The sequence below is a fragment of the Rhinatrema bivittatum genome, chromosome 3 (assembly GCF_901001135.1).
Source record: "Rhinatrema bivittatum chromosome 3, aRhiBiv1.1, whole genome shotgun sequence".
In the NCBI taxonomy this organism is placed as follows: Eukaryota; Metazoa; Chordata; class Amphibia; order Gymnophiona; family Rhinatrematidae; genus Rhinatrema; species Rhinatrema bivittatum.
In genome coordinates this window covers 219050970-219078883 of record NC_042617.1, presented here as the reverse complement: position 1 = coordinate 219078883, position 27914 = coordinate 219050970, and the positions used below count along the sequence as shown (strand labels likewise).

The 27914-nt window shown below is 46.4% G+C and overlaps 1 protein-coding gene across 1 annotated transcript in view; it reads right to left on the bottom strand.

Annotated features, from left to right (window-relative positions):
- Positions 1 to 27914, bottom strand: part of FAM120B (family with sequence similarity 120B) — a 406519-nt gene that overhangs the window by 370836 nt on the left and 7769 nt on the right. Inside the window, 4 exon segments of the mRNA XM_029594202.1 lie at positions 16740 to 17597; positions 17599 to 17793; positions 18469 to 18528; positions 19694 to 19775. Coding sequence (XP_029450062.1) covers positions 16740 to 17597; positions 17599 to 17757 — 1017 coding nt within the window. The 5' untranslated portion in view covers positions 17758 to 17793; positions 18469 to 18528; positions 19694 to 19775.

Here is a 27914-nt window from a genome sequence, read left to right as displayed (position 1 = left end):
GAGTGGGTATACCCTGCCCCTGGGCAATAGCACAGTCGGAGCAATGAGGTGGCAAAACCTTCACCTGTATGCTAAACACATCTGCAAACTGTACTCTGATGGCAGACTATAACTGTCTGAGCCAAGGGTATAACAGGCAAGACTTCGGCATCGCATTGCTTGTAGCAGTGAGAGCTTTATTTGGTAATCTGTAGAGTAGCCCAATTGATGTGGGGCTGATGTAATGAACTATGGTAGCCCCAAGATAACAGCATTGACCGCTTTGGGCAACAGATACAGGCAGATATGGTCTTCATGTAGGATCCTAGTTTGCATAGCAAGTAGGACAGTGACTCTTGTGACACATCCAGGCAAAGGCCCTTTGTACATTGACAGAATTAAGAACTAAGAATCCAAGGGAACTGTTGGGATCTTATAGCGATGGATCAAAGTCATATGAATGAAGCTGCTGCCAGCACTGGTATCTAGGATCGCAAGAGTGTCAGAGGATGTCCCCAAGTGAGAGACATACTGGAGCTAGAATTTGTGGCAAAGGGGTAGGAACAACCTAGGGTGGCCTCTCCCACCAGCCCAGGGTCCTGGAGTTTCTCAGCTTCATCGGGCAGCAACTTATGAAAAGCCGAAAGGCCGCACAATAGGGGCACAGGCTAAGATTATAGCACCTCTGCTTCTCTTCCACAGACAACCTGAAGCAGCCAATCTGCATAGGCTCTGCTAATGCCGGTCATAGCTCTGGGGGTGGGCGGAAAGCCACTGGTCGCTGGAAAGTCGGGGCAAGGTGGACAGGGTGACGAGCTAGACCCCTCTTGAGCTCTTCCTTGGAGACTCAGGACCAGAAATATGGCTAGGCTAATTAGGCCCTCCAATGTATCAGGCAGATCCCTGGCAGCCAGCTCATCCTTAATGCGCTCAGAGAGTCCTTGCCTAAAGATTGATCAGACTATCACTGTCCCACTGAAGCTTAGAGGCCAGGGTGTGGAAGTACAGAGCATACTCCCCCACAGACTAGGAGCCTTATCTTTTTCTGCAAGAGTTTGGACACTTTGGAGGTCATGCAACCAGGCTCAAAGATCTGACGGAATTCCTGCAGGAAGCAATTTAAATCTCCTAGGAGTGGATCATTTCTTTCCCAAAGAGGTGAGGTTCAGACCAGGGAGAAGCCGTCTAGCAAGGGACAAGATGTAGGCAATCTGGTACGTCTGACGGGAAGAGAGTTGCTTGTAATTCGAATTGCATCTGACATTGGTTCAGGAAGCCTCTTTTTTGCAGAATCCCCCCTCATATCTCGGTAGTAGAGGCACATGACACATGGAGATAGTAGGCCATATCAGAGATATCAGAGCTGGTCCTGCAGGAGCTGGATGGGCAGCCATGCCCTGAAGATAACCAGCCATAGTATTCAACTGGTCTTGCTCCAATTTTAGATGGTAAGGTAGCTCGGCAATGGCAGAGGCCTGGGATGTGTCTGCTGAGCTCTTGGCCTCAGCAAACTGTAATGAGCGGCATGAAAGTGAGCCCTTTATGCTTCAGCATAGTTGACGCAGTCTCATAGGCAAACCCACAAGGCTTAAACTGGCAGCTGGCAAACGCACCTTGTAGAACAGTCTGGAGCTTCACTTATACCAGCCACCTCCCCCCCCCACAGGTTGAACCCTCAGGTCCCTAGAGCAGTGAAGACAGCAAGAGTCCAAGGGCATGCCAGGGGTAGGACAGGCAGCAAGCTGGAGACAAGGAGACAGGCCAAAGGTCAGGGCAGGCAGCGGGCAAACATGGTCAGGTGCAAGCAGGAAGTTGATACCAGGAGATCAGGCCAGAATAGACGAAGACACATGGAGACACTGGACGAGACAAGGAGTAAGAGATGAGGCAGGACAAGACAAGACAAGCTGGCAAGACGAGGCTGAATGAGGCAAGGCACAAGAATACAGGAACAATACACACTAGCATGGTAGGAGACCTATTGCTGAGGCAGTGGCAGGCAGTCTAAGAAGCCCTTGTTTAGTAAGGCCTGCTGACATCATCAGAGGGAACCGCGGGGATTTTCCCACTGCTGGGTCTTTAAAAAAGGCTGCTGCACACGCCTTAGGGGAAGCCAGGAAGGCGGCAGCATGTCAGGCCATGTTCGGTGGCATCCATGCCCCGTTGAAGTCAGGGCCTGCCAGCAACATCAGAATGAATGTGATGGCTCGCGGGGCCATCCTAACACAAGGTTTTTCTCAAAATCTCTTTTGTTCTAACTACTGTTTTGCATCTAACTTGGAGTGTTTACTTTCTTGCCCATTTTCTTCATTTGGGTCTACTTTCCATTATTTTATTTTTTTTTTGGAACGATGCATTTGGTCTTCCTTCAACCTTTTATAGTGCATGGAATTATTTATTTTTAAACAATGTCCACACCTCATGCAAACTGTTAACCTTTGCAACCACTTTTAGTTTTTTTCTAATTTCCTGATTCTATCATAGTCTCCCTTTTTAAAGTTATATGCTCATAAATGGAGAAATTACTTACCTGATAATTTTGTTTTCCTTAGTGTAGACAGATGGACTCAGGACCAATGGGTATAGTGTACTCCTGATAGCAGATGGAGACGGATCAAATTTCAATCTGACATCAGCCCTAGTACATATACCCCTGCAGGAAGTGCAGCTCTTTATTATTCTCCTCGAAAAGCATTGTGGATATATGTATGACTGAATAATTTGAATAACTTGATTAACTTTATAACTTGGTTAACTTAATTAATTTGAACCAGTTGAATTGGTTATAGCTGGAGACCGCCAGTGCCCTCAACCGAGAAATGTCAACACCAGGTAGGATGGGTGTCCTAGCTGAAAGAAAGCATGGCTTACCCGTGAATCACTCACTATCGGGGATGTCACCCGAGAATTCCATGAGTAACGGCAGCCGTGGGTGGGATGCTGAGCTCATCTGTCTACACGAACGGGCGGATTTTCAAAGCCCTGCTCGCGTAAATCCGCCCGGATTTAAGCGAGCAGGGCCTTGCGCGCCGGTGCGCCTATTTTCCGTAGGCCGCCGGCGCGCGCAGAATCCCGGGACGCGCGTAGGTCCCGGGGTTTTCGGAAGGGGGCGTGTCGGGGGCGGGGCGAACGACGCGGAGTTTTGGGGGCGGGGCGCGGCATTTCGGGGGCGGGGTTTCGGGCCGGGGCGTTCCGGGGGCGTGGCCGCACCCTCCGGAACTGCCCCCGGGTCCGGTCTCAGCGCGCCAGCAGCCCGCTGGCGCACGTGGATTTACGTCTCCCTCCGGGAGGCGTAAATCCATGGATAAAGGTAGGGGGGGTTTAGATAGGGCCGGGGGGGTGTGTTAGGTAGAGGAAGGTGAGGGGAGGGCGAAAGAGCGTTCCCTCCGAGGCTGCTCCGATTTCGGAGCGGCCTCGGAGGGAACGGAGGCAGGCTGCGCGGTTCGGCGCGCGCCGGCTGCCCAAAATCGGCAGCCTTGCGCGCGCGCCGATCCAGGATTTTAGAAGATACGCGCGTATCTTATAAAATCCAGCGTACTTTTGTTTGCGCCTGCTGCGCAAACAAAAGTACGCGATCGCACAGTTTTTCAAAATCTACCCCTAAGGAAAATGAAATTATCAGGTAAGTAATTTCTCCATTTCCTAGCGTGAGCAGATGGACTCAGGACCAATGGGATGTATAAAAGCTACTCCCGAACCGGGTGGGAAGCTGCCCGGGACCCACTTAGTACTGCCCTTGCAAATGCTGTGTCCTCCCGAGTCTGAACATCCAGGTGGTAGAACCTGGAGAAGGTATGGATGGAGGACCATGTTGCCGCCCTGCAGATCTCGGTGGGTGACAGCATCTTGGTTTCCACCCAGGACACTGCCTGGGCTCTAGTAGAATGGGCCTTGACTTGTAAAGGCGGTGGCTTGCCTACTTCTACGTAGGCCGCCTTGATGACTTCTTTGATCCAGCAGGCTATGGTTGCTCACGAGGCCATTTCCCCTTGCTTCTTCCCGCTGTAAAGGATGAATAGATGGTCCGTCTTTCTTATGGATTCCGACCTTTCCAGGTATCGGACTAGGAGTCTGCCGTCGTTGAGATGGCGTAGACTTGAGCCTCTTCTGAATTCTTATGCTCATCTGGCGATGGTAGCGAAATGGTTTGGTTGAGATGGAAGTGGGACACCACTTTGGGGAGGAACGACGGAACTGTTCGTAACTGGATGGTTCCCAGGGTGAGCCTGAGGAAAGGCTCCCGGCAGGACAGTGCTTGTAGCTTGGATATACGACGGGCCGAACAGACTGCCAGCAGGAAGGCTGTCTTCAATGTTAATAGTCTGAGAGACAGGCCGCGGAGAGGTCTGAAGGAGGATCCTGCTAGGAAATCTAGGACCAGGTTGAGGTTCCAAAGAGGCACCAGCCACTTTAGGGGTGGTCGGATCTGCTTGACTCCTTTCAGAAAGCGGGAGACATCCAGGTGAGAGGCTATTCTATACAGGAACATCGGTATATAAAAATGAAAAATAAATAAATAAATATGCTGCCGCTCTTGCCCTTGGTTCCGTAGCATGACAATGCGGCCACCTGTACCTTGATGGAGTTGAGAGACAATCCCTTCTGTAGGCCGTTCTGCAGGAATTCCAAAATCGCAGGAATTTTGACTGAACGTGGTATGTCGTCACGGTCCTCGCACCAAGCTTCGAATACTCTCCAAATCCTTATGTATGTTAGGGATGTGGAGAACTTGCGTGCTCGGAGTAGGGTGTCAATTACTGCCCCCGAGTATCCGCTCTTCCTCAGGCGAGTCCTCTCAATGGCCAGACCATAAGAGAGAATCGAGCTGGATCCTCGTGGAGGATCGGTCCCTGTTGGAGCAGGTCTCTGTGTGGAGGTAGTGGGAAGGGGCTCCCTTTCAGCAGTCTTCGCATGTCTGCGTACCACGGTCTTCTTGGCCAGTCTGGGGCCACTAGAAGTACTGGTCCCCTGTGGTGTTCTATCTTGTGGATGATTGCGCCCAATAGGGGCCACGGCAGGAAGACATATAAGAGTCTCCTGTGGCCAGGTCTGTACCAGGGTATCGATTCCCTGGGTCTGGGGTTCCCGCCTGCAACTGAAGAAACTGGGCACTTGGGCGTTGGACCGGTTTGCCAGGAGGTCCATGGTTGGTGTTCCCCAATGATTTACTATCAATTGGAATGCTGTGGTCGACAGCCTCCATTCTCCTGGGTCTAGACTTTCTCTGTTGAGGTAATCCGCAGCGATGTGATCTTTCTCGGTGATGTGGACGGCCGAGATCTCTTGGAGATTCGCTTCTGCCCATGACATTAGGAGGTCTATTTCCAGAGACACCTGTTGGCTTCCGATTCCTCCCTGACGGTTGATGTAGGCCACTGTTGTGGCGTTGTCCGACATTACTCTGACCGCTTTGTCTCGGAGTCTGTGACCGGCTAGTATGACTGCCCGGGCTTCTAGGCGATTGATGTTCCATCTTTGTTCCATTGCCTTTGGGCAGTTAGCTCCTGGCAGTGTGCTCCCCATCCTCGTAGGCTGGCATCCGTGGTGAGCAGGATCCAGGTTGGGGAGGACAGTCTCATTCTCTGGCTCAGATGGCCTTCTTGTAGCCTTCATCGTAGTTGGGCCCGAACTCTGTCTGGGAGCTGCAGACATACGGTGTAGTTCTGGGACAGTGGATTCCATCGTGATAGTAGTAAGCGTTGTAGGGGTCTCATGTGAGCTCGTGCCCATGGCACTACTTCCAGTGTGGATGCCATGAGGCCGAGGACTTGTAAGTAGTCCCATGCTGTGGGGCAAAGTTTGCTCAACAGGGTTCGTAACTAGGTCATCAGTTTTGATCTCCTTGTCTGTGTCAGGATGACCTTGTCTTGTTTGGTGTCTAACCGGACTCCCAAATATTCTAGAGATTGGAAGGGTTGCAGGCAGCTCTTGTTTGTGTTGACCACCCACCCAAGGCTCTCCAGTAGAGTTCTGACTCTGTTGGTTGCCTGGTGCTTTCCTCTGGGGATTTCGCCCTGATCAGCCAATCCTCTAGATAAGGGTGCACGCGGATTTCTTCCTTCCTCAGTGTTGCTGCCACCACCACCACTATGATCTTGGTGAATGTCTAGGGTGCAGTGGCTAACCCGAATGGTAGTGCCAGGAACTGGAAGTGACGGTCCAGGATCGAGAAGCGTAGAAAACGCTGATGCTCTTGATGGATCGGAATGTGTAGGTAGGCTTCCGACAGATCTAGGCATGTAAGGAACTCTCCCGGTTGTATCACCCTTATTACAGAGCGTAGGGTTTCCATGCGAAAGTGAGGAATCTTCAGGTGACGGTTGACCGCCTTGAGGTCCAGGATGGGTCTGAACATTCCTTCTTTCTTGGGGACAATAAAATAGATGGAATAATGTCTAGTATTTATGCCATGCCAAAAATAAGGGAGTGGAAAAGGGGCAGAGCAGGGGTGTTCCACGGTGAAGCCAACACTTACATGCGTAACTCCATATGTTAAAACTAAAGGCTGAAGCATGCATCGGCTTCTCAGCCACATTTATTTATTTTATTTATTTATTTAAAAGTGTTTATATACCGCCTTTACAATTACTTGGTCAAAACGGTTTACAAGTGTAAAACATAAATATGAAATCAATAAAAATAAAGAATAAAATATTACAAAAATTTCATTAATATAAATCTAAATAAATAAAAGTAAAATATTACATCTTACATAACAAGAAAAGGAGAGCGTGCTACAAATGACCTCCAGAAAACCTACTGTGATTGATGTAATGTTTGTCAAGTTTCTGAAATATTATAGGCTGATGAGGAGCAGGTCTGTAAATCTCATGTTTTAGGGCTTACAGGCGAGGGAAAGGGGTCCAGTCAATTGAGGGGAGTGCAGGATGAAGAACCAGAGGGGTCTGGAAGACGTTGATATTGACTGGGCAAACTAGTGAACTAATTAGAAAAACTGTGAATGTCCCTCACATCAGCATGTTTTAAAATCCACTTACATGCATGCATTAAAACCAGCAAAGCCCTATGGAAGATATGCAAAGCAGGTTTGCTCAAGTAACCTCTTAAAAGTAGAAGCATAGTTATGCCCAGTAGGTTATTTAAATCATACTCGCACAAGTGCGCACATGATTTTAAATTCCAGCATATCTCTACTCATGCGCTGATATGCACATGTATAGGCGCATGCGCACTAGTTTTAAAATTGGCCTGACACTATAGCTCATGAGTCATGACTGCATAGTATGTCATAATCCAAGGGACATCAGAGATTTGGTGCTATCAAGGTATAATCAGATTTGAAAACGGGCTGTTGTATAACACATGAACCCTAAGCACTTCTACTCATTGCAAATATCAGGATTATCTTTTGGGCAAAAGGAGAAGTTTAGTCTTATCTGTTAATTTTCTTTCCTTAAGTCCTGACCCATGGATCATCACCACCCACTAGCAGATGGCGACAAAGGACACACCCTTTTTCTGTGGCATCATCAGCTGGTATATAGGATGGTGCAGCACCAGCAATAGCCAGTATTCTTATGTCAAATCAATGGAAAATACCAACTGCCCCTAAAACCATTATGAACAATAGAGACATCATAAGCAGGAGGAGAGAAGAAATTCTCTTGTATGTTCAACTTAGAAAGCAAACTCTAAGGAGCAGGAACCATGTCTCATATATCTCTTATGGCACTGTGCATGACAAACACCACCATGAGAGAAATAAATAGCACAAAACAATAAAGGAAGTCTCTGGCACACCTCAAAGGCAAACTGAAATTTTCTGCCAAACCCAAAGTCCTCCGCCAAGCATAAAAGTGCGGGCTTTGACTTCTCAGGAAAGTCTTGGACTCTGTTCTACAAATGTAAATCCATTTTATGTTTAAATTCTTTTTTATTGAGCATCATTAATTAGCAAAAACATTAAACACACACATACATTTGCCTATTACATGTTTATTTATTTATTTAACAGTTTTTCTATACCGACATTAAAATGCATATCATATCGGTTTACATTATAACAATGAAGTAATGGAAATGGAAATTACAAAGAACAGGGGATGGGGAAACAAGGACAACCAATAAAATAGAAAGTGTAAGTAAGGCAGAAGCAAGTTTAACAGGGCAGTAGAAGTAAGAGAAGAGATAAAAACTAATGGAACAAGGATATTTACAAAATGCAGCGAAAGCATATAATTACATAATTACAGTGTTCAACACAATTCTTTGGATCAATGAGGGTTACAGCTGTAGGACACAGATGGGCAGGAGGCGGTGAGAAGATTAGTCTGGGAAGGCCTGGTGAAAAGCCATGTTTTTAGCATGTTACAAGGTCTCACCAAATTAACACAAATAATCAGCAATCAAGCAAGTAGGAGTTCTAGTGCTCACCTGTAAAGTTCAAAAATTGTCCATTTTCACTCACCATCAATGCCTTGCAACTGGTGAGTCATATGTTGGGAACTTATATATATATATATATATATATATATATAGCAAAATGGCAAACATAGTTCATAGTACACATGCAATCGATGCCAGTTTTTAATCTAGCTATAGTCTCCCTGGGCCGGATTTTAAATGCCCTGTGCGCGTAAATCCGGCCGGATTTACGTGCGCACAGCCCTGGGACGCGCGTAAGTCCCAGGGCTTCATAAAAGGGGCGGGGAGGGGGCGTGACCAGGGGCGTGGCGCCGGCCCGGGGGTGTGGTAGAGGCCTCCGGACCAGCCCCCGGGTCGGGTGATGGCGCGCCAGCAGCCCGCTAGCGTGCAGATTTACGTCTGCTTTCAGCAGGCGTAAATCTGCCAACAAAAGGTAGAGAGGGGTTTAGATAGGGCCGGGGGGTGGGTGGAAAGAAAGTTCCCTCCGAGGCCGCTCCGATTTCGGGGCGGCCTCGGAGGAAACAGACAGCGCGCGCGCCGGGCTCGGCGCATGCAGGTTGCACAAATGTGCACTCCCTTGCACGCGCCGACCCCGGATTTTATAGGCTACGCGCGTATCTTATAAAATCCAGCGTACTTTTGTTCGCGCCTGGTGCGCGAACAAAAGTACGCGCTCGCGCAAAATTATAAAATCTACCCCTGAGTGCGTGTCTCTGCTGGAGCTGCTAAGTTTTGCAAGTGTATAGGACTGACGTTGAGATCTTATACGCCAGTCCTCAATCATCACAAAGAGGTGCACTACAGTCTCCAACCCTCCTGACCTTTCCCACCCACCCACCCGTCCCCATCCCACTAGGCCTGACAAAGAAACAAACATAGCACTTCATGTGGTGTTCAAAATAAGACGTCTAACTTGTGAGATAGAGTATTTAAATAAGGTTCCCACGTTCAAGAAGTGAGTCCGAGCTCTGGAGTCAAACGTGCTGCAAGAGCTTCCATCTGCATCATATCATGCACTGCATTTCGTCATTGCCAAAAGGAGGGAGGATCCGTATTTCTCCAGCCCAAAAATATCGAGCCTTTCCCTTGCACCAATAATTTCTTCGCCAGTAGCCTCTTAGGGTACTTGTGGACATAATTGGGGAGTCAAAGGAAGGGTACAAGATAATAACGACTGAATATAGTCCCGCACTCTTCGCCAAAAGGGAATTATAATAGGGCAAAACCAAAAAGCATGAGTGACTGTTCCCTTACCCGACTTACACTTTGGACATGTGGGGCTCCAGCTAGCTGAGCTCTGTATGCCACAGCCTGGGAAACGTCGGCTCGGTGTAAAAACGTATACTGCAGCTCACGAAGATAATCATTCGATGTCACTGAGTTTACTTCCCCAAAACACTTCGTGAACCCCTGGGAAAAAAGGTGAACCCCGCCATCCTCCAACCACCTAGAAACCAGTAGCTCCACGCCCATTACAGGCCCCACCTGTGGAGTTTCCGTTTATACTGGGATGATGAAGGCTTCTGACTCCTCGCCTGGAAGAATTCATCTATTTTCTGAGTCACCCGTATAGTTAGATCTTGACTCGGCAATGTGGTAATATAATGTTTCAACTGAAGATAAGGAACACATCATGAGCAGTCAACCCATATTGCCTTTGTAACTCACTCAAAGGAAGAATGGTACCTGCATCCGTTAGAACATGTAACTGTGTAAGGTCCTGACGGAGCCAGGTCTTGAACCGTCCTGTGGAAATATCTGGACCAAACGCATGGTTACCCTGAATAGGAAGAAAGGGGGAGCACGTAGTAGATATCGGAGTCTAGTCATAAAAATTCTCCAGGATTTACGAATGGGAGCTAGCAACACATGACTGGCAAACCCTTTGGGCAACTCAGAGGAAGCGGCCTGAAGAACATAACGGATGTCCAAATTAGCTAAAAGGAACCAATTGCAGTCCCCATTTGTATAAGTGGAAAGACCCATCATAGAGCCAATCGCGAATGATATGTAGGAAACAAGCCAAATTGTAGAGCCCTAGATCTGGAAGACCCTAGCCTCCCCCTGTCCTGTGTCTGCTTAAGTCTGCCGAGGGGGTTCCTCGCCTTCTTTCCTGACCACAAAAATGGTAGCAAGTGTATGTCCAAAGCCTTAAGATCAGAGGATTTAAGTAAAATGGGGAGGGTCTGTAGCACATACAACCATTTCGGGAATATTATCATTTTAAATTCGATAATACATCCCCCCAATGATAAAGGTAAAGACCACCATAATCCCAGTTTGTCCCTAGTATGGGCCAGTAGGGGCTTCACATTAAGTGCATATAATTTCTCTAAATCCACAGTAATTAAGACCCCCAGATAGTGAAAATGGCCCTCCGCCCATTTTAGGGGAAGTCATCTCCCCAAGATTGCTTGAGTGCCTTGGGAAAAGCTAGCGCCTCAGACGTTGCGATTCAATTTAAAGCGCGAAATGTTCATGAATCAATTGCAACAGATGGGATAGTGAGTGAACTGGATCCCGCAGGAAAACCAGCAAATCATCCGCAAATGCTGCATATTTAAAAAGAACACCCATCTTTAGCCCACAGATTTTATCAGAAGCTTGAATCGCCACTAGCAAGGACTCCAACGCTATCAGAAACAATAATGGGGATAACGGGCAGTCCTGTCTGGCGCCTCTGTAAATCATAAAGTCCTGAGACAAAATGCCATTAACCCTAATATTCGCCATAGGTGAGCCATAAAGAAGACGGACCCCATCCAGGAACAGGCCCTCTAACTGCATATGTTGCAGGACTGCAAATAGCTGCTGCCATTCCACCCTGTCAAAGGCCTTTTCTGCATCAAAACTTACTGCCAAAAAGGGTTGGGCCTGGTTTGTACAGGATGAGATGGCAGACAGACAATCTTCTAAATATTTGCAGAGGCATATCGGCCCCGCACAAAGACAGCCTGCCCCAATCATATGTAATGAGGTAGGACCATCGCCATACGATCGGCCAGAATTTTTGCTAATAGTTTTTGATCATAATTGATCAAAGAAATTGGCCTATAGGAGCCCTACTGTGGTGGGATCCTTGCCCGGCTTTGGTAGAACCACTATTGTGGCTTTGTTTTCTCCCATCGGAAAATGCCCATCTTGTGTCACATTAGCAAATACCATGCTCAAACAGCTCGGGATATCATTTAATAAAATCTTATAGAGCTCAGCTGAGTACCCATTGGGGCCGGGTGCTTTGAGAGGCTTCACCTTCCGTATGCCATTAACAATTTCACCAATACGTTTTGGGCGGTTTAAGTGTTCCAAATATTTTGGATCAAATACCGGAAAATCCAATTTGGCCAAAAAGTCCTGGCATTTAGCCAGATCACATCCCTCTGATGTATAAAGTTTAGTATAAAACTCAGAAAATAAGTGAGATATGTCAGAATTATTATGGAATACATGACCCTGTGAATCCCAAGCTAAGAGACCTCAGTTAGAGGACGTGCGCCTTTTATAAGACAGGCTAGCATTCGTCCCGACTTATTAGCCTGCTAGTATAACTTGTATTTATAATAAAGTACACTTTTTTTCGCCCTTTAATGCAATAATGTGTTTAACGAACCTTAGTGGCCAAAAGCTCCTCCCGATTAGCTAAAGAATGTGTGGTCAGCCACGCCGCCTTACACTTCCTTAACTTGGCGTCTAAAGTAACCAGTTGTTTGTCCATAGACTTTCTTTGTCAGGTCGAGTAGGAGATTATCTCCCCCCGCAAAACTGCTTTCGCAGTATACCAAAAATAGCATTGGGGAAGTTGTAGCATGTTCTTTGTTGGCAGCGGCATATCTGGCCCAACACCCCCTCAAATGTTCCTTAATTGCATTGTCTGTAGCCAAATAATAAGGGAAATGCCAAGTGACACCAGAGGAGCGACCCAGCCAGCCTTATAGGGTAAACCAAATGGGGGCATGGTCTGATATTGTGATATTACCAATTCCCATGTCTGCTATTTGGGAAAGACAATTGCAGGACCACAGAAAATAATCTAGTCTGGACCACGTTGAGTGGGCTTGGGACATATGAGTAAAGTCACGTTCTTCTGGGTGTAGAATATGCCACGAATCCAGAAGACGAAGTTCCGATAATAGTAAGGGGACTCCCTTACTGTTACCCATGCGGGGGAACTGGTGTCTGGCTGGATCGATCCAAATCTGGGTCAGCTACCAAGTTGAAATCCTTACTCCTTGGGGGGGGGGGGGGGGGGGACTTTCTTGCATTTCCATCAATATACGTGACAACTGGAGAAAAAAAAAAAAGTATGATTGTAGGAGTTGGGGGGCATATAAATTGCATAAAGTCATCCAATGGCCCCCGATCTCTACTACTAGAATAACACATCTACCCTGGGGGTCATTTTTTTGCTGCAGAACCGTAAATACCACAGACTTGTGGAACACAATCACTACCCCCGCTGATCTGGTAGTCGCCAAAGAGTAAAAAACCTGCCCCACCCATTCTCTTTTGAGCTTTTGATGCTCTACATCTGTCAAGTGCGTTTCCTATAGAAATCCCACATCCACCGAGAGCTTCTTCAGCTCTGAGAAAATTTTGTATTAATAGGGGTCCCGATCCCACAGATATTCCAAGAAACAAATTTTAACCTTCCTGCGGACACTGGAGTGAATAGTTATGAATAATGAAGAAGTATATCATGAATTGTTCTTAGAAGCGGGCTCCCCCCAGCAGCCTATAGCTTGTACTTGAGGCCTTGTGAGATCTAGCAGCATGTATTCTCACAGATCGATCATTGTGGTCTCTCCCTCCTCCCCCCCATCAAACCCTCTTGTAAACCCATAACATCAGAGATCACCGCCATACTATGCGCCTGTTACCCTACGCACGTTTAGAATAGTGATAAGAGGCAGCTAGGAACAATAAAACAAAGGGAAAAAAAACCAAAATTCCGCTTTCCCCCAAGCTCCAACGTTGATATCAAACTAAAAAGATATATCTCCTTCAAACAGAGATGAAAGTCCAAAATGCATAATTATCCATTCACTGGTAAAAGAAAAAATAAGAGTTTTTCCAATGAATATAGTGATATCCAGTTCACCAATAGATATTTAAGGGCAGAAACACTGGTCTTGTCGCGGTCAAGGAGACTTGTTCCATCACGGCCTCCCTGCATTCCCGGTGCAAGACGCTGACAACTCCCATATTAATACTGCAAAACTGAGGAACAATGAGCAGTTCACCCACAGACTACACTCTTTGACTCCAGGCTGCAACTGATGAATTGTTGACCTCTCGTGCTCAATGCAGTCACAGTCATTCTTTCCCCATCGGCTTTTGCCCTTTCCAACTGGTCCGCCATCTGTGCTGCTTCTCTGGAGGTGTATACCCAGTGCACCCCCTCTGGTAGATGTATACACAGACGAGCCGGGTACATCAGCGCCGGCCACAGGCCCAACTTATAAAGGCGGGTGCAGGCAGAGGCGAACTCCTTCCTGGTTAGGGCTAGCTTGGCAGAGTAGTCCTGAAAAATCAGTATATTTTTATTCTCATATGTAAGTCGCATATTTCCCGAAAGATCTCTGCTTTGTGGGCAAAGTCTAAAATCCGGGCGATGACCACTCGCGGGCGCTTGTTTCGGTCCTGGTACACTCCTTTTCTTTGGGCACGTTCGATCCGTGGTGGCCCCTGCTCAAGGCTCAGACTCAATTCCTTTGACAACCAGCCTTCCAGAAAGGTGAGCAATTGGGCCTCCGAGATGGTTTCAGGTAGCCCCACTAGCCAGAGATTGTTCTCTCTGGACCTGTTCTCTAGGTCCTCAAGACATTCTTCCTGTTTTCTTAGTGCATTTTGTACTTCAGTGAGCTGTGCTAGACTGGAGGTCATCCTGATTAGCGGACACCCAAGGTTCAATGTCCCCCAGACGCGTATCAAAAGCTGCCATCCGGCTTGACTCTGAATCCAATTTATCAAATTTTTTTTTTTAATTCCGGTTCCAGCGCTGTTACTACCGCCAATTGTAACTCCACCATAGTGGCTCCCGCCAGCGATGAAGGGCCCGTAGCCGCTGCTGCGTCCGCCATTTTGGAGGCCTGAGAGCGTGTTTTCCCGGGTTTAGCCTTATTAGCGGATTTCCTCGACAAACGCATAGACATACCTTTTAAAACTGAGTCCTCAACATCGGCAGGACAAAAGGTGGGAGAGTCAGCTCCTGAAAAGTGCCATTTTGTGCGAGGGGTGCACAGAGCTGCGACACTCACATCCTGCTGCATGCAAGGCGTCATGTGATCTCTCCATGTAAATCCATTTTACCCGTGCTAAGTGGCTTTTGAAAATTGCTACAGTGTATGTGTAGAGACCTTTTGGGGTCTCTACCAGATGGCCCTAGACCCCAGCCCTTGGGTAGATAGCTGCAAAGAGGCATACCATTTGATACAGCACCTCCCCTAGAGGATGACTGAAATGGAGAGCCCCTGAGGCACAAGGGGAGGGGGGGGGAGCTAGCCAAGGTTACTGTGTGGTAGAATAGGTTTGGTTTTGGAAGGAGGAGGACTTGTTTCAGTGTGCTCTCTTAGATCAAAAAGAGAAGAGACACTGCTTTATCTGCTACTTTTACACAGCTAACTGGGAAGGTATGAGAGATGAATTTTTGCTTTTCCTGATTTTTACAGTTTTTGAACTGCACCATTTCTGGCAAGCTGAATCCCCTGCTCAGAGTGGTCAGGAGGGGCTGTGTACCTTTTTACCCAGTCCAAAAGGAGGTTAACGTGCCCAGGTTAAGTGAAGAGAGAAGGTTTTCTCCCAGTTTGAGGTTTTTTCCTATTTAAAAGGGAAGGAAGTATTTTTCTGTCACCTTTTCTTATCCAGAGCTGGCAGTTTTAAAGAATTGCTTTCAGTATTTAGCCTTTCCTCCTGGATTTCAAGGGAGAAAGAAGAGGAAGACATCTGAAGACCCTCCCAACAAGTTTCCACCCCTTGGACAAAGAATACTAACAGATTGGATAGTGGAAGTACTCGTGGACCTCGGGTATCATGAGGAACAGAGACATCCATACCTAGGACATCCTGGTCACTTTGAGAGACTTTAATCCACCCCATGGAGGATAAGAATGTCTCAAGAACTCACACTGAAGGACATATCCACAGAGGTAGGGACACTGAAAATGTTTATTCCCATAAGGCTGAAGACCTTGGATGTAACTGGACACTATTATTTGCTCCTATTGATTTTTTCCCAATTAATCACAGTAAAATTTATTTTGAATACCCATCCAGCAAGTCCAGCCTTTGTCATCACTGTACCTCTTCCAAAGAGCTATGGTAACACACATAAAAGGACGTTCATCCCTGCCATGGGCCTTGAAGTTTATCCTCCACCCCCCCCCCCCCCACCAATAGAAAGAACACACCCCTTGTGACGAGAAGAAGGGGGGAAAGAGACTGAGGATTGAGAATGTTGCCCCAAGATACAAATTCTTTTATGGCCCTTTAGGACACATGCTATCTATGAAAAAAGGTTTACAGATGCTGGTGAATTGTCCATAGATTTTACCCACTTTAAGTGCACTTAAAGGTAATTTTTTTTTAAATTACTACAATAATATTATATTTACATGCGTAACTCCTTTGAAAATTCACTTGTATGTGCGTTCTTCTACAGAGCACATTCTTTTAGCTGGACTGCAAGGACAGACTCCCAAAGAAATGTTTAGTTAGGGGGGGAAACATACATACACACATTTTCACAAGTATATACACTACTCTCCCTGCACAAAAGAGCTCATGCAAAGCACGTAGCTGCTTTTAGAGAGCATGCTTTATATTAACTTTCAAAAAGAAGGTATTTGTGTATTCTCTCTGACACTTAGTATACACTATGCACTCTAAAAGCTCCTATGTACTTTACAAGGGCTATTTGAAAACTGCCTCTATACAGTGAGGTCAGAGTGTTCAGACCATAGAAAAAGTCTTAGCATTTAGCCCAAAACTGCATATGCCAATAGAATAGAATGATCAATTGCATAGACAAGTGCAGCAAATACAGTATGCAACATGAGTTATGAACTACGTCCAGTATCACGAAAAATCAGGTCATCTATTACATGAAGAAAAGTCATTTCATGCCTACTGGTTCTTTGAAAAGCTGAGTGAAACTGATGAATGGATTAGAGGCAAGTAAGGATATCCTCAAATACGTTTCATTGCAGATACAGATTAGTTATATTTATGCAGGTGGTCCAAATACTTGAAACTAAACTTTAATGGTGAATAAGGACAGTGAATTTCTTGCCAATACAAGCAATAGAATCTTCATTACCTTTCTACAGAATTCATCATCTGTCACTATTTATAAGGAATATATGAGAAAGAACAAATACCTGAAGAATCTCTTTGTCGGGGTACATGGCTCTTTCTTGCTCATCTGCGACTGCTTGAGAATGTGGCATTTTGGGAAAGAGCCATGGCGACTGTTGTCCTGGCAAGAGGTAAGACTCCATTTCCTCATACAGTAGAGTCATGTCTGATCCCAAGGGCAGTGTCTCTTCAACTATTCTTAATCTGTGCGAGGGCGGTACACTTGATATAAAGTTTGCCACTGCAAGAAACATATTTGCCCTTTTGTTATGGCTCTCATTTTTAGGATGGTATGAAGCCATGCATTTCTGGTGAAAACCTTGCAGCATACCTTCTGGCATTATATCATTGCCAACAAGGCAAGCAAAGAGAGGGAGATCTGTTATATTGACTCTCAGGGTACTACATAGGTTTTCCCTAGAGAACATAATGGTGACAAGTCTATTCAACTGTAGGCTATTAATTGAAAAATATGGAACAGTATTAAAGATGAGATAGTCTGTATCTTCTCCGAGAATTCCCATACATTTATTTTGTAGTCCATAGGCAGCTACCTCATAATCTGCTTCTCGCTGTGAACAGAAAGAGTCTTGATCCAGCGACTTCAAAGCAAACCGAGAAAACGTAGACAGCCCAGATGGAATGAAGAACATCGTTCTTCCTGGCTGCTGCCTATTGGTCTTGATGAACTGAAAGATTTTCGCTATCTCCTTGCTGTTGTTTAATCTCCGTTTTACCCATGTGAGTCTCTTTTTCTGCTCCACCACACCATCAAAGATGAACACCAGCTTGATACCAGCCACTCTAAAGGTTTCAATAAAATTTTTTAAGTAAGAAAGGTACTCCCGCCACTGGCCACCATGGACCCAGGAATCTGGTTTTGTACCAATAATTAAGACAGCTCATTGCATCTACCACAATTGTTGGCATGCATCCCGGATTCGCTTGCTGATGTTTCTTGGCCATTTCCTTTAAGTCTACCATAACACATGCGCTAGGGCAGGAATTCTGCATGAAGCTTAGTAATCCTTTAACACCCATCACTGGTTTCTTTCCAAAATGAATTTTTACAGTAATCTAAAAAAAACAAAAACAAAAAAAAGACATTTAATTAATTACTTTCACAATTTTCTCTCTTTACTTAACTAGTCAACAATTTGTAAAATCTAGCTTTAGTCAAAACATGCAGTTCTTGCACCCAATCAGACCCTGTTCACAAAGGGTTTTATCCCATCTTAGCATACTAGTTAATTTTCTTCAATGAGAAAATTTCAAACTGCAAAGCATTAGTCTCAAAAAAATCTCTCAGGTTTCCCAAGAGGTTTTGTTTTGTTTTGTTTCATTTTCTAAACATTTCATTTGATATCTCCCAGTCCTCTAGTCCAAACAAAAAAAATTTAAAAAGCAATGAAATGGGACAGAAAGATGGCCTCAAGTCCCATGATGCACTTGCAGATATGATGTTACATTCCTTAGACCTTGGGGATGCAGGTGTTGGAGACACTTGGAAAATCAATTAGAAATAGCCCTTACTGCATTGATTTTGGAAATCAATTTAAATTTGGACAAAGATCTTACTCTTTGTGTTTTTCTTGACATAAGCACCACCTTTGACACAATTGACCATCAGCTTCTTCTTAATCATTTAATTGGCATTCAGGACTCTTATTTTCTTTGGTTCAAATCCTTCCTAGAACAAAGAACTTTTCAAGTACAGTGGAATTCTTCAATTTCATCTAGTCAGCTACTTACTTGTGAGGAACCTCAGGGCTCTGCCCTTTCTCCTTTTCAATTTGTTTCTCTCCCCACTTGCTACATTGAAAGAAAGCATTGGGAATATAGGTTATATTGAAATAAAATAATACCTGCATTCAGTTTATCTAGAAGCAACTCAGAGCAGCAGAAATCACTGAAACCAGATCCTAAATAGCAAGTAAAACTATACTGTTAACTTTGTTTTAGGATGATACACAGACAAAGGCCGGGCTTGTTCTAGAGTTTGGGGCAAGTACTGTGGGTGCGAGTGTGCTGCTTTTGATATCCTTAGAAAATCAGTAATGCAGCGGTCGTCTCCAAAGAGGTAAGAATACAGCCATGTATAGGGACACAGAAGACAGGCAGGGGGTGGAGGAGGGGAGGCACCTGAGGAACTCATACCTCTGCTTTGGGTAAGCGACGGTGATAGTGGTGTTATACAGCTCCTGGGCAGGAAAAGTGAGGGAACAGCAACAGTCTGCAGCAGGAAGAGGAGAAGGGGCAAGAGGGAATATGCCCTGGGGGAAGGGGCTTCATAAAAAAAAAAAAAAGCCCTGCCTCAGCTGCTGGCAACCGGGCCCTGGCCAGAGCAGGATGACTATGAAGTTAGTTGTTGAATTTCTCAGACCCGCTGGCCACCTGCAGCATTGCCTCAGATTAGACTTTTTATCCCCCTTGGACATGGAGTTCTCGAGCATGAGAAGGATATCAACAGCAGCAGGCAGAGAACTTCTGAACTCCACATGGTGGTCCTGAATATGCTGCTCTGCCAAGGGGTCACCATGTAGGAGGCACATGAGAGTAAGAGACAAAAAACAAAAGGGTGAATGGCCCGCAGAAACTCTTATCGCCTCCTCCTTTTGTCCATACAAGCTGACACAACTGTGTCAGTCTCCACCTCCCTGTGATAGTGCAGACCAATAATTCTGCTCTGTTTTCTCCTCTCCTGGCCCATACAAGCTGACATCACGATGAAAGAACATAGCCTGTACAAAAATAAAGCACAGCTGATAAACAGATAAGCAAGCAAGCAACTGAATTTTAAAACCAGTCCAATTTGGCCAGAAACTATGGACTTAACAAAACTGCCTATGAAGGAATCAGCTGAATTGCTAGATGACCAAAAGGGGCACTCAGGAATGATAAGGCCATAACAGAAAACCTAAATGAATTCTTTGATTCAGTCTTTCCTAGAGGAAGAAGTTGGGGGAAATACACATACCAGAAACCTTCTTTGATGCTGATAATTCAGAGCAACTGAGGCAAATAAATGACTGTGAAATTGGAAGATGGAATAGAGCAAACTGAAAAAGAAAAAAAAAAAAAAAAAAAGAGTAAAAATCACCAGGCCTCGCTGTATTCACCCAGGGTTATTAAAAAAACTTAAATATGAAATTGCAGACCTGTTGTATTAGTGTGTAATTGTGACCTTTATGAGAGAAAATTAGTCATATAGTTATGATTTGTTTATAAGTATTACATGTAGTTTTGTGTCACTGAGAAAACAGTTTTTGCTTCATGCTTTCAGCCTTCTCTGGTCCCCCAGCTTCCCCCCCCCCCCCCCCCAGTATTACAGAAAGAACAACTTAAACTCCATTATTGTGCACAAGGTCAGTACATAACATCTTAGGGAGTACTGCACATTTTTTGCTACATGTTTATGGGATGTTAGGTAGCTGTCACTCCCTTTTGCTACAAGCAGGCTGGCACACATAGCCCTCCCTTTCTCTAACTTGACGTCTGCAAACTTCAAGGTCACCCAGCACAAAATGGAGATAATTAAAAGCATAAGAACATAAGAAACTGCCATGCTGGGTAAGACCAAGGGTCCATCAAGCCCAGCATCCTATCTCCAACGGAGGCCAAACCAGGCCACAAGAACCTGGCAAGTACCCAAACACCAAGAAGATGCCTTGCTACTGATGCCAGTAACAGCAGAGGCCATTCCCTAAGTCGACTTGATTAATAGCAGTTAATGGACTTCTCCTCCAAGAACTTATCCAAACCTTTTTTAAACCCAGCTACACTAACTGCACTAACCATATCCTCTGGCAACAAATTCCAGAGCTTAATTGTGCATTGAGTGAAAAAGAATTTTCTGCGATTAGTCTTAAATGAGCTACTTGCTAACTTCATGGAGTTCCCCCTATTACTTCTGTTATCCAAATGTGTAAATAACCGATTTGCATCTACTCATTCAAGACCTCTCATGATTTTAAAGATGTCTATCATATCCCCCCCCCAGCCATCTCTTCTCCAAGCTAAAACTTAACGTTGACTGGTTGCAAAAGTCAAGCACAGCATATGCTCTGCAAAAAGCTGAGGCTGGAAGTACCTAGCATACACTCAGATTAGTTTCAGTGAAACTTTTTATTAAGAAGCATTTTATAGATACAGTACTTACAAGTCCTTTTATAGTGATTTAATTGTTGTATTTCTACCTGAATTATGATTGCTTCACATATACTAATGCAGATATTTTGATTATAGATTATAATTTTAAAGAATATTTTAGGTAGTAGTCACGTAGTAACACATGAGACACATGGAATGTGCATAAAACATAAGAATGTTACCGTTTATGAGTGGGCCCGAAACATACGCAGTAAGTTTCTCTTAATAGTTAATTTGGCAATATATCAAAGAAGGGCTACACAAATAAATCCAAAAAGCACATGTCCTATTATAAAGAGCATATAATCGCAACACATCATACTACAGACATATTCCCTGCTGACAGATAGCAGGACAAATCTCACAATAGGGATCTCCAGTGCCGATTTGTCTCCAACTGAGAATTTGTTTAGCTGACTTCACCATTTGGGAGGGCAAGAGACACTCTTTTCCAAGAAAAATGACAGCTTCTGCTAGGCTTTTGTATATATTTTTTCCCTATTAGCTGGGGGAATTACTCGTTTACTATGCTGATTTATTGTATATATTTTGTTTTGTTATTGGTCTAAGGTGGTGTTCTCATAAGTACCTGTGTTGTACATATATATACACTACATATATATACACTACACGTTCTTATTCTTGTTAAATTTCTATCGTCTTCTTCTTCTTCTTTTCCCAGTTAGAACCATCCTTGTTTTATTGTAACTGATTTTTTCTGCGCACTGTTATAACTTGTTATAATTTGTAAATATATAAAATGTATACTCATGTTATATTTATACACGTTTATAATGTATTGATCACCCCTGTTTTATGTAAACCGACATGATACGAATCTCCGTGAATGCCGGTATAGAAAAACTCAAATAAATAAATAAATAAATAAATATATTAAAAAGAAAAATTATATCTTTATATTGTTTCACATAAGAGATTGTAATACGCAAACAAACTAGGAGAATACTACTGACTACAAGGCAAATACTATACAGCACAACAGAAATCACTACACCTGTTACTAATTAATCTGCAAACTATCATTAAAATCATCCACATTACCTAAAGACTCAAGGGTAGCCAATGTAACACCAATTTTTAATAAGTTTATCTGGGTAAGTCTGGGTGTGGTGCAAAGCAGGTCTTAAGTTACCCAGATAACTTTAAATCTAACTGGCTATATTAACCAAATTCCCTCCCCCACCTGTTTCAAAAATAGCTGCTATCAGAGTGCCTTCCACCTCCAAAATCACTGGGTTAAACACAACTGATCTCATCTCCTTCCTCTACCATGAAAATGTCTGTTAAACTCCCACCCTTGCACAAGGCTCCCAAATACAGAGCGGAACAAGTAGAATGTTACCTCCTTCCCCTCATGAAATAAATGTAAGGAGCTTGGACAGCTTTAGGGATCTGTGTATTAATTTATTCACTTCGGCTTATCACCAATTGTCCCTTCACTGTAAACTAGAGAGTCAATCTCCCTTTGGCCTGCAGTTCTGATCAAGGATTGATTCTTCTTGGTCAGCATGCAGGAGGTCAAATTCAATATTGTAGTCTAACTATTGTACATATAATGGAGAAATTACTTACCTGATAATTTTGCTTTCCTTAGTGTAGACAGATGGACTCAGGACTAATAAGTATAGTGTACTCCTGATAGCAGTTGGGAGACGGAGTCTTCCTGACATATACCCGTGCAGGAAGCTCTGCTCCTTAGTATTCTCCTCGAAAAGCAATTGTGGATATATGTGTGTTTTAATAACTTAATTAATTTGGCTAACTTGAATAACTTGGACTGGTTGAACTTATTTCCAAATGGAGACCGCCAGTGCACTCAACTGAAAAACGCCAACACCTGGCAACTATGGGTGTCTTAACTAGAGGTGAAACCCGGCTTACCTATGCTTGTTTTGCTCTCGGGGATTGTCACCTGAGGTTTCCGGATTTTGGGGCAGCCGTGGGAGGGATGCTGAGTCCATCTGTCTACACTAAGGGAAACAAAATTATCAGGTAAGTAATTTCTCCATTTCCTAGTGTGTAGCAGATGGACTAGGGAACAAAGGGATATACAAAAGCAATTCCCGAACCGGGTGGGAGGCTGCCCGTGGCCCACTTAGTGCTGCCCTTCCAAATGCTGTGTCCTCCCAGGCCTGAACATCCAGGTGGTAGAACCTTGAGAAGGTGTGAATGGAGAACCACGTTGCTGCCCGACAGATCTTGGCGGGTGACAGCATCTTAGTTTCTACCCAGGATACTGCCTGGGCCTTGTAGAATGGGCCTTGACTTGTAGAGGTGGAGGCTTTCCTGCCTCTACGTAGGCCGCCTTGATTACTTCTTTGATCCAACGGGCTATGGTTGCCTGCGAGGCCGCTTCCCCTTGTTTCTTCCCGCTGTGAAGTACGAATAGGTGGTCCGTCTTTCGTATGGATTCCGATCTTTCCAGGTCTCGGACTAGGAGTCTGCCAACGTTCAGATGGCGAAGAAGGCGCGAGTCTTCCGAGTCCTTATGCTCGTCTGGAGATGGCACCGAGATGGTTTGGTTTAGATGGAAATGAGAAACCACCTTTGGAAGGAAGGAGGGAACAGTGTGGAGCTGTATGGATCCTGGTGTGAATCTAAGGAACGGTTCCCGACAGGATAGTGCTTGATGTTCGGAGATGCGACGGGCTGAACATATTGCCACTAGAAATGCAGTCTTCAAGGTCAGGAGCCGTAGTAACAGACTGCGTGTATGTCTGAAGGAAGCTCCCACCAGGAAGTCTAGTACTAGATTGAGATTCCATAGGAGTACCGGCCACTTTAGTGGTGGTCGGATTTGTTTGAGCCCTCGCAGGAAACGGGAAATGTCTGATGGGATGATAGACTGATGTCGACCACTTTGGCTCTGAAGCAGGTCAGCGCGACTACCTGAACCTTGATGGAGTTGAGAGACAACCCCTTCTTCAAGCCATCCTGCAGAAATTCCAGAATCATGGGGATTTTGACTGTCCGCGGAAGGATGTCGCGGTCCTCACACCAGGCTTCAAATATTCTCCAAATCCGTATATAAGTTAGAGACGTGGAAAACTTGCGTGCTCGGAGTAAGGTGTTAATCACTGCCCCCGAGTATCTGCTGTTCTTCAGGCGAGTCCTCTCAATGGCCAGACAGTAAGAGAGAATAGAGTTGGGTCTTTGTGGAGGATCAGTCCTTGCTGGTGCAGGTCCCTGTGTGGGGGTAGACACAGAGGGTTCCCCGCAAGAAGACTTTGCATGTCTGCGTACCATGGCCTTCTTGGCCAGTCCGGGGCCACTAGAAGTACTAGCTCCCTGTGGTGTTCTATTTTGCGGATGATCCCGCCCAGTAGTGGCCATGGGGAAAAGGCGTACAGCAGGTCTTCCTGTGGCCAGGTCTGGATGAGGGCATCGATTCCCTGGGAATATGGTTCTCGTCTGCGGCTGAAGAACTTGGGAACTTGGGCGTTGGACCGGGTTACCAGAAGATCCATAGCTGGTGTTTCCCAGCGGTTTACTATCAACTGGAAGGCTGTGGTCGATAGCATCCATTCCCCTGCGTCTAGACTCTCTCTGCTGAGGTAATCCGCAGTGACGCTGTCTATTCCCGCGTTGTGGGCGGCTGAGATCCCTTGTAGGTTTGCTTCCGCTCACGCCATTAGGGGGTCTATTTCCAAGGACACCTGTTGGTTTCTGGTTCCTCCTTGGCAGTTGATGTAGGCAACTGTTGTGGCGTTGTCCAACATGACTTACAGATTCGCCCCGGAGTCTGTGACTGAATCGAAGGCAGGCTAGTCTGACTACCCGGGCTTCTAGTTGGTTGATGTTCCATCCCGACTCTTCCTTATCCCATTGCCCCTGGGCCGTCAGTTCCTGGCAGTGTGCTCCCCATCCTCGTAGACTCGCATCTGTAGTGAGCAAGACCCAGGTCAGTGGGGATAGCCTTACTCCCTTGCTCAGATGGTCTTCTTGTAGCCACCATTGGAGCTGGGTCCTCACCTCTGCCAGTAGCTGGAGGAGAACGGAGTTGTTCTGGGACATCTGGTTCCATCGCAACAGTAGGAGTGTTGTAGTGGTCGCATGTGGGCCCTTGCCCATGGGACGACTTCTAGTGTTGATGTCATGAGGCCGAGGACTTGGAGATAGTCCCATACCTTGGGGCGAAAACAGGTCAACAGGTTTCGCAACTGGTCCATCAGTTTCCTTCTCCTTGTAGGGGAAGAACGAACTTGTTTTGTTTGGTGTCGAACCGGACTCCCAGGTATTCTAGTGTTTGGGAGGGCTGCAGGCAGCTCTTGGTTGTACTGACAACCCACCTGAGATTCTGCAGTAGATTCTTGACACTGGTGGTCGCCTGGTGACTTTCCTCTGGAGATTTTGCCCTTATCAGCCAATCGTCCAGATATGGATGTACAAGGAATCCTTATTTCCTCAGTGTCGCTGCCACTACAACCATGATTTTGGTGAACGTCCGAGGAGCAGTAGCTAGTCTGAAGGGTAGTGCCCGGAACTGGTAGTGATGTTCCAGTATCGCGAAGCATAGAAAGCGCTGATGGTCGTGATGGACCGAGATGTGGAGATTGGATCTGTCAGAAACCTGAGAGGTCAGACATTCTCCCGGCTGTACTGCCCTTATGACCGAGCGTAGGGTTTCCATGCGGAAGTGTGGTACCCTCAGGTAGCGATTGACGGACTTGAGGTCCAGGATGGGCCGGAACGTTCCCTCTTTCTTGGGGACGATAAAATAGATGGAATAGTGGCCAGTATTTTGTTGATGGGTGGGCACCGGTGTTATCGCCTTAGGGCGAGTAGTTTTGTCAGTGTGATTTCCACTGCCGTCCTCTTGGAGGGGGGAGTGGCACAGTGATTTCACCAATTTGTCTGGAGGGGATACTGTGGAAGTCCAGGTAGTATCCCTCTCGAATGATGGTTAGGACCCACTGTTCGACGTTATCTCGACCCATCTTTGGTAGAATAGGCAAGCCTACCCCCTATGGCTTCTTCCTGTGGATGGGTCTGTTAATTCTCATTGTGGGGTGCGGCTGGGGCTTGGACCTGAGCTGGCTCCCCTCTTGTCTGTTCCAAAAGGACTGGCCCCTGCCTGCGGGACCAGGTGCTTGGTATGTGTTTTTGTACGGTCTAAAACGCTGGGATCCTCTGCCCTTGGATCTTCGGAGAGAGGGGCGGTGGTTTCTTTTGTTCCTGTCCTCCTGTAACCGAGGTACTGGGGATTCACCTCATTTGTTGGCTAACTTCCCCAGTTCACTTCCGAACAGGAGGGCTCCTTTATAAGGCATTCTCATGAGTTTCGTCTTGGAAGTCGCATCAGCTGACCAACTTTGGAGCCAGAGTTGCTTTCTGGCTGCCACTATGGATGAGACGCCCCTGGCCGAGGTGCACACCAGGTCAGAGGTCGCATCCGTGAGGAAAGATATCGCCAGTTCTAAGGAGGACGTGGTTGCGTCCCTGGACAGCGACAAGCAGGCACGTGTCACATTGGTGCAGCAGGCAGCGATCTGCAGGGACATAGTTGCGACATAAAATAACTAAGGATGGATTCCTGACGTCTGTCCTGGGCATCTTTGAGTTCAGCTCCTCTTTCGACTGGAATGGTGGTGTGCTTTGAGACTGCGCAGACCATGGCGTCCACTCTGGGGAACCCCAGGAGTTCTTTGGCTGAGGGTTCCAGGGGGTATAGGGCTTCTCGGGCCCGTCCTCCTTTGAAGCTGGCCTCCAGGGCATTCCATTCCAGGTCAATCAGTTGTTGTACGGCCTGCAGCATTGGGAAATGGCATGAGGCCTGATGGAGTCCGACCAAAACGGGGTTCGTCTTTGGCTCCACTGTGGAGCTTGTGCCTGGAATGGCCAGCGTCTTCAGGCTCAGAGACACGAGATATGGTAACTCGTCTTTGGAGAAGAAACGCATCATGGTTTGGTATGCTTCCGTTCCTGGAGGGATTTCCCCTTCCTCCAGGGAGTCCGGCTCTTCCTCCGAGGTGTATGTGTCCCCTAAGGGGAGGCTTTTGCCTGGAGGAGACACGTCTCGGGGCGGAGGCACATCTCGGGGAGGTCGAGAGGGGCCTGGAAGGTTTTGCTCTTCTGGTGGAGACTGTGGCACCGATTGTGCCTGGGCCAAGGTTTGCAGCCCTTTTCAGAATTCCACCCAGGAAAAGGTCCCTGGGTCTATATTGAATCCAGCGGTGTTCCCTGAAGAGCCCATCTGAGGAGGGCCCGAGCCGGGGATAGAGAGGTCCGGTGTACTGTCATTGGTGGAGCCGGATTCCTCTACTGGCTGAGGGGGGGCCTTGCCTTGGTTCCCCCAGAGCCTCTTCGCACTTTAGGCACAGGGCAGAGACCACTTCGTGTTGCGCACCTCTCAGGTGGCAGGCTGGGCAGAGGGCTTGTCCCTTGGCTTTCTTGGCCAGCGGTGCCACGATTTGTGCGCGTGCAGTGGATCCAAACTCATCTACACGCGTATATACACGCGCCGGGAGGCTTATTTGTGCGTTCCAGGTGCGCCAACGCTGTGCGTGCAGAAGATGTGCAAGCAGGTCTGCACTTAATGCGCGCCACTGTAAGCACGGCATCATTGAACGCGCCACTGTGCACACAAGTAGTTTGTGCACCCGGCTCGCTGCTGTGCGCACGGCTCAGTTGTGCGGACAATACGGCGATCAAGGGGGGAAATGGCGCAGACGACCACACGGGCAAGATGGCGACCCCCCCCCGGAGGGTCTCCACATGGAAGGACCCTCGCACCGGATCAGGGCCTAGCCTGGACGGGGCTGCTCAACCCGATGGAACAGATGCCGGATGGCGATCTGTGCGGCTCACCGAGCCTCGGAGACCGGAGACTTAAGAAAGTTTTCTACTTTACCTTGTCTCGGCGCTTCCCAGTCTCGTGCCGGGCGGTCTCCGGACAGAGGCTTACCTCTGTGGGATCTCGAAAATCACCTCAGGAATTCTCGACTGGGGGAGGGACCCTTTCTAGAGCAGGTGGAAGATGTGTAGTCAAGAGCAGTGGTAAGCACTGTAGAAGCGGGGCTCGTCTTGTA